Source organism: Theropithecus gelada, chromosome 1 (genome assembly GCF_003255815.1).
Source record: "Theropithecus gelada isolate Dixy chromosome 1, Tgel_1.0, whole genome shotgun sequence".
Taxonomy (NCBI): Eukaryota; Metazoa; Chordata; class Mammalia; order Primates; family Cercopithecidae; genus Theropithecus; species Theropithecus gelada.
The window spans coordinates 163,588,339-163,600,617 of NC_037668.1; the positions used below are offsets into that span (position 1 = coordinate 163,588,339).

Here is a 12,279-nt window from a genome sequence, read left to right on the forward strand (position 1 = left end):
ACAGGCGCCCGCCACCTCGCCCGGCTAGTTTTTTGTATTTTTTAGTAGAGACGGGGTTTCACCGTGTTAGCCAGGATGGTCTCGATCTCCTGACCTTGTGATCCGCCCGTCTCAGCCTCCCAAAGTGCTGGGATTACAGGCTTGAGCCACCGCACCCGGCCAGTCTCAATCTTTTATATTCACTCATTTCTCACAACAATCCCATGAAATTTGTACTGTGATATTATGATGACCATTTTACAAATAAGGAAATTAAGGCACAGATAAGTTGAATACGTTACCTAAGATATTCAGCTTAGCTACTTGCATGAAGCCCTTTTCCTTGTCTTCCTCTCGCTTGGGAAGTGCCCAGCCAAGGCTTGTGGTGGAGGAAGCACCACCAGGAGGGCTCCCAGAGAGAGGGCTTTGAGAAAGTCAGATGGAGACAGGGCAACGGCCAGCAAGAGAGCAGTGGCGGGGGGGATGGAGGACACTCAGCTAGGAGGGGGTGACCCTGCAAGCTGACAGACCCAGGACAAGCACCTTCTATTTTTCAGAGGCAGGCACGAGGCCCTGGAGCCTCTCCCTCCCTCCCCTGCTCTCCCTATAGGGAAGCTACTCCCAGCTTGAGGCTTTAGCTCAGTGAGCACATGGGCCCTGTCTCCTGCTAACCCTCCTGGAGTGCCCTCTGCCTGCATGGGCGGATCAAGGGGCTATTAGCGCTATTCCAGGCCAGGGGGAGGAGTACCCCTGTTCTTGGCCTAATTCTAATCAGACCTGCAGCCACCAGAAAAGGGAACAATTCCTTTGCCTGAGATTCCCCTGGTCCCCAGGGTATCCTCTGTCCATGACCAGGCTGGCATGAGCAGAGCAAGAGTCTCTTCTCCTTTCCTCACAAGCCAGCTTCTTCATCCATGTTTGGGTTTCATTTAGAGAAATCCTTCCCCCTTAGAGGCAGAGGCCAAATGCCTCATGGCTGAGTGGAATCTGAGTCCTAGTTCCACTTCACGGCTGTGTGATATCCAGCAAGTTGCTCATCTGAATCCCATATTCACCATTAGAAAACAAATTCTTCTTCCTCTACATCTCTTTTTCCATTCCTACCAGCATAATCTTATTCTAAACCCGTACTGATCTCAAGGATAGAATTCTATATGTATTAGAATATTATATCTGATATTATATCTTCCCATTTGGTCTCTGCTGTTCCGTTCCCTTTCTTCTCTAGTCCATCCTGTATAGCACCACTCAGTTAACCTTCCCAAACTATTGCTTTGATCATGTCACTGTCCTGCTCAAAAACATTATATAGCTCCCTACCGTATAAAATTCTTCATAGGGGCCAGACATGGTGGCTCACACCTGTAATCTCAGCACTTTGGGAGGTTGAGGTGGGAGAATTGCTTGAAGCTAGAAATTCAAGACCAGCTTGGGCAACAAAGTGAAACCCTGTCTCTACCAAAAACATAAATAAATAAATAAGCCAGGTGTGGTGTGGCATGTGCCTGCAGTCCCAGCTATGTGGAAGGCTGAGACAGAAGTATCACTTGAGCCCAGGAGTTAGAGGTTACAGTGAGCTGTGATCACACCACTGCACTCCAGCCTAGGCAACAGAGTGAGACCCTGTCTCTAAAAACAACAACAACAACAACAACAACTTCAGTGGGGATAAGGCCACCTGCTGTACACAAGGTGCTGGGACTGTGATGAGCACAGGAACTCTCTTCTTTCTGATCCTGCTGGAGTCTGTGTTAGTTGGTCACCTTCTGACCTCTGACCTCTGCTGATTTTTATTTCCTAGATCCCCAGAGCCGTGTCTGTCTAGGCCGGGCACAGAGCCAGGAGGACGGAGATTACATCAATGCCAACTACATCCGAGTGAGTGGCCTGGCTGCAGTGGTGGGTGGGGAATGGGGGAATTCTCAGACATCTGAGAATATCTTCCAGCTGTGACTGGTGGATCAGGTGCCTGCATTTCCTGCCCTCCCTGCTCCAGCTCACTGCTGTCATAGCCCTACTAAGCTGGGCTGGCACTGAACGCGCCCTAAGGCACCAACCTAAAAAACGGAGCAGGTGTTGAAAAATATCTGGAGAGACCACCGAGTCTCCCTAACCTCCACTATCAGCCCTCCCATGCCACCCTCTAAACTTAGCAGGAAGTTAGTGTTGTTGAACCCAATCTCCAGCTCCTTGAGAGGTCGCAGCTCCCGAGAACTGCATGGGTGATGCCAGCAGTAATGGGACCTCCCCCACAACTTACCTTAACTGACCCTCAAGTAGCCCCTCTTATGTGAAGACGGTTGATTGATGTCAAGCTATAGGAAGCTCCAGGCCAGGTGGATGCTCCTCGACAGCTTCTCGCTGCTGTGGACCCTAAGGCGATGTAAAAGCAGCGCTCTCTAGTGACTCAGTGTGGTAAGACATCAGTCAGGGGCGCAGGGAGGCGAAAAGCTCTTAGCTAGGGAAGCTATGGGGAAACACGATCTTCCATTTGCCGGCCAATACCAGATCAACTGCAGTCCTGATTCCACCATCATCTTGAGGAGCAGGAAGCTGAGGGTCCTGAAGGTGAGAAAATCAGGTTAGGGAGACTGTGCTACATTTTGCTACTACTTTTATAGAAAAGTAACATGTAAGTGTGAAACTGTCACTGAACAAATATTAAACACTGTTTAGGTATTTTGTGCTAGAAGAAAGCAGCAGGGGAGGAAGAGAATAAACATTTATAGAGCACTTGCTATATTGACTCAATATATCTTACTGAATTTAATCCACTCTACATTCCTACAAGATAGATATTATTACGCCCAATTTACAGATGATACAACTGAGGCTTACGGAGGCTAGGTAACTGGCTTATAGTGGCACAGCCAGGAAACAGCAGAACAGGGATCTGATCCTCACTCCAGAACCCATATCCTTTCCACCGTGTGGCTTCTGAGTGTGCGTGTTCATGCACGTGTGTGTCTATACCTGTGGTTCACAGCTTCAGGCTGACCCCAACACCTGAGGCATCCAGGATCACCCCAGAGTTCTGCTCTCACTGCTCCCCACCCCTTCCCCTGTGCTTCCACCTTCCAGGGCTATGACGGGAAGGAGAAGGTCTACATTGCCACCCAGGGCCCCATGCCCAACACTGTGTCGGACTTCTGGGAGATGGTGTGGCAAGAGGAAGTGTCCCTCATTGTCATGCTCACTCAGCTCCGAGAGGGCAAGGAGGTAGGAGGCAGAGCCACGTTCATGATGAACCCAGAAAGTGCTATGCCCGCCCCACCCCCTACTCCCCACACAGGGCAGCTCAGGACCAGAGGTTTCCCTGGGAGCCAGCCCCAGCTCATACCTCTCAGAAAATTCCCTGAGATATACCCCTGGGAGGCTGTCCATGGCCGAAATATAGGATAGGGTGAGCACTCTGCTTGCAGGTGTCAAGCTCAGAAGAGCCAGGCTCCCTGTTGCTGACCTTCCATCCAGTAGGGGTGGAAGATGGGGAGGAGACACCAGCCCCTCTTTGCTGCCCTGTCACCTGCTCCAGCTGACCCTCTTCTGACTCCCAGCTTCCTCCCTCCTAGAAATGTGTCCACTACTGGCCCACAGAAGAGGAAAGCTATGGACCCTTCCAGATTCGCATCCAGGACATGAAAGAGTGCCCAGAATACACTGTGCGGCAGCTCACCATCCAGGTACCACCCCAGGGGCCAGGCCCAGTGGGAGGTTGGGCTGCCCACAGCATCTCTGGAACTCAGGCCGGCTCTTCACTAGGAGCCAAGAGTTTGCTCATCTAAACCATCTTAAATCCACATCTATAGAAGAAAGAGAAACTTGAGCACTGTCCTCAGCCTCTAGTTAATAGGGCAGAGCCAAAAAGCCGAATAGGACTACCAGGAAGTACCCACCTGTCTGTGTGAATGGTCAGGCGAGGATAGGCAGGATCCAGGAGCCGGGCCAAGGGAACGAGAGGAGGTTAAAGGAGATGTGGAAGGCTAGGTGTGGCAGCTCATGCCTGCAATCCCAGCACTTTGGGAGGCTGACGCGGGCGGAGTCCTCCTGAGGTCAAGAGTTCCAGACCAGCCTGGCCAACATGGTAAAACCTCGTCTCTACTAAAAATTACAGCTACTTGGGAGGCTTAGACAGGAGAATCACTTGAACCCAGGAGGCAGAGGTTGTAGTGAGCTGAGATTGTGCCACTGCACTCCAGCCTGGGTGATGGAGTGAGACTGTGTGTCTCAAAAAAACAAGCAAAAAAAAAAAAGAAAGAAAGAGATGTGGAATAACATGTACATAAGGGCTTTTTAAATGCCTTCTATTATTTTACGGTGTTTTATATTTTTGAAAGCATTCCTCTATCAACTCATTCTCCTCCAAATATCCTAGCAAGTAAACCAGTAAGATATCACTATCCCCATTTTCCAGGTGAAGAAAATGAGATCAAGGGACTTGCCCAAAGTCATGTGCTTATGGGAAGCAGAGCCAGGACTTGAATTTCGGGGTCTCCCCTCTCCCAGGACAATGCTCCTTCCCAGCATTTTGGAGGGGGAAGCGGTGGAGAATGATGAACATGAAAATTGCAACCTAGCTTGCTTTGAGTAGATGACCCCCCACAGGGTAATTCCAGCCCTTGCCTTCCTCAGTCACCAGAGAAAAAGGCAGACATGCCCTCCACCCTGACCTTGGTTCTCATGCCTTGTCTCCAACCCAGTACCGGGAAGAGTGCCGGTCAGTAAAGCACATCCTCTTCTCAGCCTGGCCCGACCACCAGACACCAGAATCAGCTGGGCCCCTGCTGCGCCTAGTGGCAGAGGTGGAGGAGAGCCCGGAGACAGCTGCCCACCCCGGGCCCATCATAGTCCACTGCAGGTGCGTGGCCCTCCCTTCACTGCAGCCTGTGGACTGCGCTCCCCTCCCCTGCCCCCTGGGTCTCTCCTGGGGAAGGGTCTGAGCAGAAGAGCATCAGGCAAGCCTAGTCCGTCCTTGGACATGACTCACAAGGCCATTCAGCAAGGGCTCTGTTCTTTTCACCTCCTTCATGCAGAACCCGGACATCTGGGCTGGACACCCAGGCCCCATCCACAGAGGGGACAGAATATCAGGAAGGTCCCAGTCAGCTGCAGGAGGACATAAACAGGATTCCAACTGTTGGGGAACTCATTTACTCATTCAACAAATATGTATTGAAAACCCTATTATTGGCCGGGCACAGTGGTTCACACCTGTAATCCCAGCACTTTGGGAGGCCAAGATGGGCAGATCACTTGAGGTCAGGAGTTTGAGACCAGCCTGGCCAACATGGTGAAAACCTGTCTCTACTAAAAATACAAAAAGTAGCACGTGCATGTAATCCCAGCTACGTGGGAGGCTGAGGCAGGAGAATTGCTTGAACCTGGGAAGTGGAAGTTGCAGTGAGCTGAGACTGCACCACTGCACTCCAGCCTGGGCAACAGAGCAAGACTCCATCTCAAACAAACAAACTAACAAAAACAAACAAAGAAGGCAGATTAAACAATTAAATATCGGCCGGGCCTGTAATCCCAGCACTTTGGGAGGCCAAGGCAGGCGGATCACCTGAGGTCGGGAGTTCGATACCAGCCTGACCAACATGGAGAAACCCTGTCTCTACTAAAAGTACAAAATTAGCTGGCCATGGTGGTGCATGCCTGTAATTCCAGTTACTTGGGAGGCTGAGGCAAGAGAATCACTTGAACCTGGGAGGTGGAGGTTGCGGTGAGCTGAGATCACGCCATTGCATTCCAGCCTGGGCAACAAGAGCAAAACTCTGTCTTAAAAAAAAAAAAAAAAAAAAAACTATTAAATATCACACAATGTGATGAGAGCTGTGATGGGGATATGATGGGGAGCATAGAACCAAGTCTCCTAAGCCAGACTTTGACCAGAGAAGGTTTTCCAAGAGAAAGGCCATCTAAGCCAAGCTAAGACCTGAAAGGTGAATTAGCCAAGCGAAGAGAGGGAAGGGAACACATTCCAGGCAGGTGGAACAGCATATGCTAACTAAGGCCCAGAGAAGAAATGTGAAAATGGATACACTGCTGGGAGCAGGGTTACAGGTTGGTCCCAGAGGTTATGTGTGGGGTAATGATGAGAGATGGGTTTGGAAGGCCAGTGAAGGTCAGATGATGAGGGGCCTTGTAGGACTGGCTAAGACACTTGGTTGTAAAATAACACTTTGGCTATAGAGTGAAAAATGGATTGGGCTGGAGTGAGAGGGTATCGTAGGGGATAAGACTAAAGAAAGAGATCATTTGGGAGTGCATATCCTAAATAAAACAGAGCACAGAGGCAAAAAGCATGACACAGGGCCTTCCCAGCCCACCCACAGGTAGCAATGGGACATGTGCAGGGAGGTCATTAGAGGCTCATGCAAGAGGAACAGGAGGCCTGGGGAGTTTTGAAATAAACAGAGGGCACGATGGAGCAAGCAGAGCAGAGCGGAGAGAAGACTGTGGGAGGGCGCCGAGGTGGGAAACAGAGGGGCCGGGTATGGGCTGCGTGGAAGATGAGTCTGAGCTGAGAGGAAGTCAAGGTTAGATAAGGAGGGCTCAAGGGTCAGCACGCCCACAAGTGGGGAACTGTCTGTTGGAAACTGCTGTAGATGCTCAGCAGAGGGGAGATCATCAAAACGTCCACAGGGACCAGAAGGTGGCCTGCAACAGGCTTACAGTGAGGCTGGTAAGAAATGTAAACTCCTCCCGTGCCAGTTATAACCTGCCTCCAGCAGGGTCCCCAAGGGGACTGGAATCCGAGGTACTCTACCTGCCCCCATCTCCAGAGTCCTATCCCCAAAATACAGCACCTGCAGGTCCCATTTCTTTCTCCATGGTTTGGGGCCTGGCTCTTAGATTCCCTTGTCTCCCATGACCTCCCTGTCCCCTCCCTGGCTATCTTCAGTGCAGGGATTGGCCGGACAGGCTGCTTCATCGCCACGCGAATTGGCTGTCAACAGCTGAAGGCCCGAGGGGAAGTGGACATTCTGGGCATTGTGTGCCAACTGCGGCTAGACAGGTGGGTCTGTGGGTGTAAACAAGGCCAACAACGTTAATGGGGGGCATCAGTGCCTCTGGGCCCCAGAGCCCTGATAGGCCCATCACCATCAAGCACTCCTGCAAGAAAGGAAGAAACCCTTTCTGCTTAGAGCTGTTTATTTTGCAACTAACAACCAGCAAAAAATATCTATCTGGATGGCCGGGCGCGGTGGCTCACACCTGTAATCCCAGCACATTGGCAGGCTGAGGTGGGTGGATCACCTGAGGTCAGGAGTTCGAGACCAGCCTCGCCAACATGGTGAAACCCTGTCTCTACTAAAAATACAAAAATTAGCCGGACCTGGTGCGGGCCCTTGTAATCCCAGCTACTCAGGAGGCTGAGGCAGGACAGTTGCTTGAACCCAGGAGGTGGAAGTTGCAGTGAGCCAAGATTGTGCCATTGCACTCCAGCCTGGGCGACACAGCAAGACTCTGTCTCAAAAAAAAAAAAAAAAAAAAAGAATATCTATCTGGAAAGTTGGCTTGGAGGCCTGGAATTAAACATGATATGAGGCAACAAGTAGTGCAAAGAAGCTCACTGGGTTGAAGCAGAGCCAGTGTTCAGATTCCAACTTTTGTCTCACTGAGATGTCACTAGATTTCTCTGAGCTCCCATTTCTTTTTTTTTCCTTTCTTTCTTCTTTTTTTAATAATAGAGATGGGGTCTCACTAGGTTGCCCAGACTAGTCTCGACCTCCTGGGCTCAACAATGCCCCCTTGGCTTCGCAAAGTACTGGGATTACAGGCTCAAGTCACTGTGCCCAGCCCCCACTTCTTTATCTAGAGAGAGATAATGGCTCTTTCCCCCAGAAAACTGTTGTAAGAAATGAGTTAACTTATATGAAAGTGTTTTGGAAATGGAAACTATTATACAAATGTATGGAATCATTATTTTTACTTTTAAGATTATTAGAAAGAAGGAAACTTGAGGCTCAGGAGTATTCCTGGCCCAACTCAAGGCTTCAGAGGTCTGGTTTTGTCCCAGGAGCTGAGTGAATCAAGGAAGACCAAGCGTCAACACGGGGCATCACCCCTCAGCACGTGTAAGGGGCAGAGGACTCCTCTCACAGCAAATCTGAGGGTCAGCAAGGAGGAGTAGCAAGTAGAAAAGATGAATATAGGTGGCGGGGCATGGTGGCTCATATCTGTAATCCTAGCACTTTGGGAGGCCAAGATGGGCCAATCACTTGAGGTCGGGAGTTCAAGACCACCCTGGGCAACATGGTGAAACCCCGTTTCTACTAAAAATACAAAAATTAGCTGGACATGGTGGCAGGCACCTACAGTCCTAGCTACTCAGGAGATTGAGGCAGGAGAACCACTTGAACCCGGGAGGCAGAGGCTGCAGTGAGCCAAGATCATACCATTACTCTCCAGCCTGGGTATCAGAGTGAGACTGTCTCATAAAAAAAAGAAAAAAAAGAAAAAGAAAAGAGTAACACAGGCAAAGGAGTTGGCATGTTCTTTGAGAAAGCCAGGACTTTTCCAGTAGGACCGCAAGAATGTTTGACTGGAGCCATTCAGCCAGCACCCTGACCCTCCTTTACTCATGGTCTGTGTGTTTCTCCTTGCAGAGGGGGGATGATCCAGACGGCAGAGCAGTACCAGTTCCTGCACCACACTTTGGCCCTGTATGCAGGCCAGCTTCCAGAGGAACCCAGCCCCTGACCCCTGCCACCCTCCAACAGCCCAGGCACCCACCTCCCTCAAGCCTGGGAAGGTGGGTCTGGGGAAAGTGGGCCGAGTGATCTGGGGGTACCCCTGGGGTGGGTGTGCTCCTTAGTGGTGCTTGCAGTCACAGGAAGCAGCATCAGTAAGGACAAGGGGCTGGACTCCAGGTCTTCACCACTGGCCACTCCTCTGCTTCCTCTGTTGGCCCCAGATGGACGTAAGGGGAACCTCCAATGTCTCTCTGAACTTAAAGACAGGAGCTGGCAATTTATGACAGACAAAGAAAGAAGCCCAGGTGTCCTGGTCTTCTCTAAGACACTCTTTGTGAGCTTCAGTTTCCTCTTCTATAACATGAACATTAAGTGCTTAGCTGCCATGAGGGAAAAGCAATGAGAGAAGTTTCTAGAAGCCACTCCAGTCACTCCTTCCTGGGGCTGACAAAAGGGTGATTCCAAGACCATCCTTCACCCGAGGCCCTGCCCAAGCACAGGCCAGATGCAAGAATGGGGAAAAGTCTGGTCCTGATCTCCAAGTCTCAACATCTTAGCAGTGACTCTGCTCCCTGACCAGACATCGGAAGGGCTGGACAACTCCAATCCAAAGAAAGAACAAGGACTCTGGTTACCCTTGCCTCCACTCATGTGTCCTAAGAGTAGGCTACAGAGGTGACCGGGCCTGGCAGTTGAAATCTCAGGAAGAGGGAACATGTGGGGACTACTCAGAGGCAAAGAGGGGCTGCTCCTGCCTCCATGGTTGCTGGCCACTCCCACCAACTACTCTTAGGGAGGCTGAGCAGTCTCTGTTTTGCTTCCATGGCTTAAATAATACTCTGGGTATGCAAGAAGACAAAAGAAAGAGGCAAGGGGAGAAGAGGAGGCAAAATGCTCAGTCTGATTTTAGATAACCAACCCCGCCATGACCCTCTATACTCTGCATTTGCTGAGTACACCTAGAGAGCTTGGCTGTTTCCAAAAACAATCAGGGTCATAACCATCCATGCAGACATGGAGGCTCGGCTGAAACTGGACTCCTCACTGTCTACCCCAGAGAACGAGCGCCCCTCATCCATCTCAGCATCAACACAATTTCCAGGGGACCTCAGGTCTAACTAAGGACTGAACGCCACACCTCAGGATTCGTCCTTCTTGAATCTGAGACAGGCTGCCTATTCTGAGATGGGGATGAAGGTAAGATGCTGCATCACCGGGCATGCCGCCCCTGAGAGCTGCCTTGATACCAGTTCTCTGTGGAAACCCCCGAGGAGCTGGATCTGGAGAACAGCTGGGCCTCCTCACTCAGGACTTCTCTCCTAAAGAACACGCAGTGCTAAAACTGAGGATGATTTCCCTAATGCTTCTGCTTGGCCTTGTGGAGGAGCTGCTCCTTCCTTACAGCCCTGGGGATGGACTTGCCCACACCTCCACCTCCCCTGAGCCCTGTGAGAGGCACAACTGTCTATGCCAATGAGGCTCGGTGGGGGGCTCTCAAGTGCCTGATCCTGCCCTGGGCTCAGAGCCAGCCCAGAGGGAAGCAACTGCACAGCCCCACAGGCCTTCCCTGGCACTGCCCCCCCAACCCCATCTCAGAACTCAGAGGGCACAAGCTCCAAAACAGTAACCAAGTGGGAAAATAAAGACTTCTTGGATGACTGACTCATTCCTTCTTTCCATCTTCTTCTAGGCCCTCTGGGGCTTCTTTGTAAGAAGAAAGACTGCAGACCAGGGACAGGCAGGCTGCAAATCTTTGCCCTTGGGATATGCACTTTTCTAGCACTTCCAAGGACATAAAATAAGGTGAAACCAAAGTCAATTTAGGAAGTGAGACAGGGTGGACTCTCATAGTCTACTCAGGCAGCTGTAACAATTCCCACTACCGTAAACCGTGTGGCTTCTAAACAACAGAAATGTATTGCTGGCCTGGCGCGGTGCTCACGCCTGTAATCCCAGCCCTTTGGGAGGCTGAGGCAGGTGGATCACGAGGTCAGGAGATTGAGGCCATCCTGGCTAATACAGTGAAACCCTGTCTCTAATAAAGACAAAATATTCGCTGGGTGTGGTGGCACACACCTGTAGTCAGCTACTCAGGAGGCTGAGGCAGAAGAATTGCTTGAACCCTGGAGGCGGAGGGTGCAGTGAGCTGAGATCATGCCACTGCACTCCAGCCTGGACCACAGAACAAGACTCCGTCTCAAAAAAAAAAGAAAAAGGAAAAAAGAAATGTATTGCTCACAGTTCTGGAGGCTGGGAAGTCTGGGATCGAGACCCTTGCAGACTCAGTGTCTGGCTATTAGGCAGAGCCTTCTTTCTTTCTTTCTTTCTTTTTTTTTTTTTTTTTTTGAGACGGAGTCTCACTGTCGCCCAGGCTGGAGTGCAGTGGCGCGATCTCGGCTCACTGCAAGCTCCACCTCCCGGGCTCATGCCATTCTCCTGCCTTAGCCTCCCGAGTAGCTGGGACTACTGGCACCCACCACCACACCCGGCTAATTTTTTATATTTTTAGTAGAGACGTGGTTTCACCATGTTAGCCAGGATAGTCTCGATCTCCTGACCTCGTGATCCACCCGCCTCGGCCTCCCAAAGTGCTGGGATTACAGGCGTGAGCCACCGGGCCCAGCCTTAGGCAGAGCTTTCTTTCTGTCCTTGCATGGTGAAAAGGTTGTGGGCTGGTGTTCTTCCCCCCAACCCCACCTGCCCCTTTATAAGGCCCCACCCTCATGACTTAAATCACCTCCTAACACCATCACCTTAGGGGTTAGGACTTCCACCTATGAATTTTGGGGGACATCAACATTCAGTCCATAGCCTTTATCTTAGGAGCTAGAGGGGGACTTACAAAGGGCAGAGGTTAGAAAGATGGTGCTTAATAAACCAGAATATTGGCCAGGCACAGTGGCTCATGCCTGTAATCCCAGCACTTTGGGAGGCTGAGGCAGGCAGATTGCTTGAGCTCAGGGCTTTGAGAACAGCCTGGACAACATGGCAAAACCCCGTCTCTACAAAATATACAAAAATTAGGCAGGCATGGTGGCGCATGCCTGTAGTCCCAGCTACTCAGGAGGCTGAGGTGGAAGAATCACCTGAGCCTGAGGAGGTGGAGGCTGCAGTGAGTCGAGATCTCACCACTGCACTCCAGCCTGGGTGACACAGTGAGACTCTTGTCAAAAAAAGAAAAACAAAACAAAAAAAAAACCAGAATATTATTCTAGCCCAAACCTTGTGATTCTTCTACTTTGGTAACTTTTTGACTATTTGGGGTCATCTAACTCCGGTCGATTGGACAGATATGGTTGATATTGATAGTTTATCCACTTTTGACTAAAACAACAGACTACATACGACTACATTTGAAAACCAAATCCCAACGGGCAGCCAGCAGAGGCTGGGGACTGCCCGAAGCCTGGGCCTACCCAGACGGTCAGCTGGGGTTGTCAGCCTGCCTGAGCAGGCCCTAGGGGTGGGTCCTGCAAGGAAGGGGGCAGGAGTGAGGCAGCTTTGCAGGCACTCCACACCCACTTCAGGAGAACTATCACTTTTCCTCCTGAAGAATACTCTGCTTTTCACCAAAACAGGGCAACATTTGCCTTTGTCACAGGTG

The 12,279-nt window shown here is 50.8% G+C and overlaps 1 protein-coding gene across 3 annotated transcripts in view; it reads left to right on the forward strand.

The window, feature by feature from the left end:
* Positions 1 to 9,283, forward strand: part of PTPN7 (protein tyrosine phosphatase, non-receptor type 7) — an 18,492-nt gene extending 9,209 nt beyond the window's left edge. For all 3 annotated transcript variants that reach the window (XM_025384565.1, XM_025384564.1, XM_025384566.1), the window contains exons 5-10: positions 1,781 to 1,857; positions 3,061 to 3,198; positions 3,549 to 3,659; positions 4,677 to 4,834; positions 6,881 to 6,994; positions 8,589 to 9,283. In XM_025384565.1, the coding sequence (XP_025240350.1) occupies positions 1,781 to 1,857; positions 3,061 to 3,198; positions 3,549 to 3,659; positions 4,677 to 4,834; positions 6,881 to 6,994; positions 8,589 to 8,682 (692 nt within the window). In that variant the 3' untranslated portion in view covers positions 8,683 to 9,283. The remainder of the gene's footprint in view (positions 1 to 1,780; positions 1,858 to 3,060; positions 3,199 to 3,548; positions 3,660 to 4,676; positions 4,835 to 6,880; positions 6,995 to 8,588) is intronic.
* Positions 9,284 to 12,279: the final 2,996 nt, after the last annotated feature.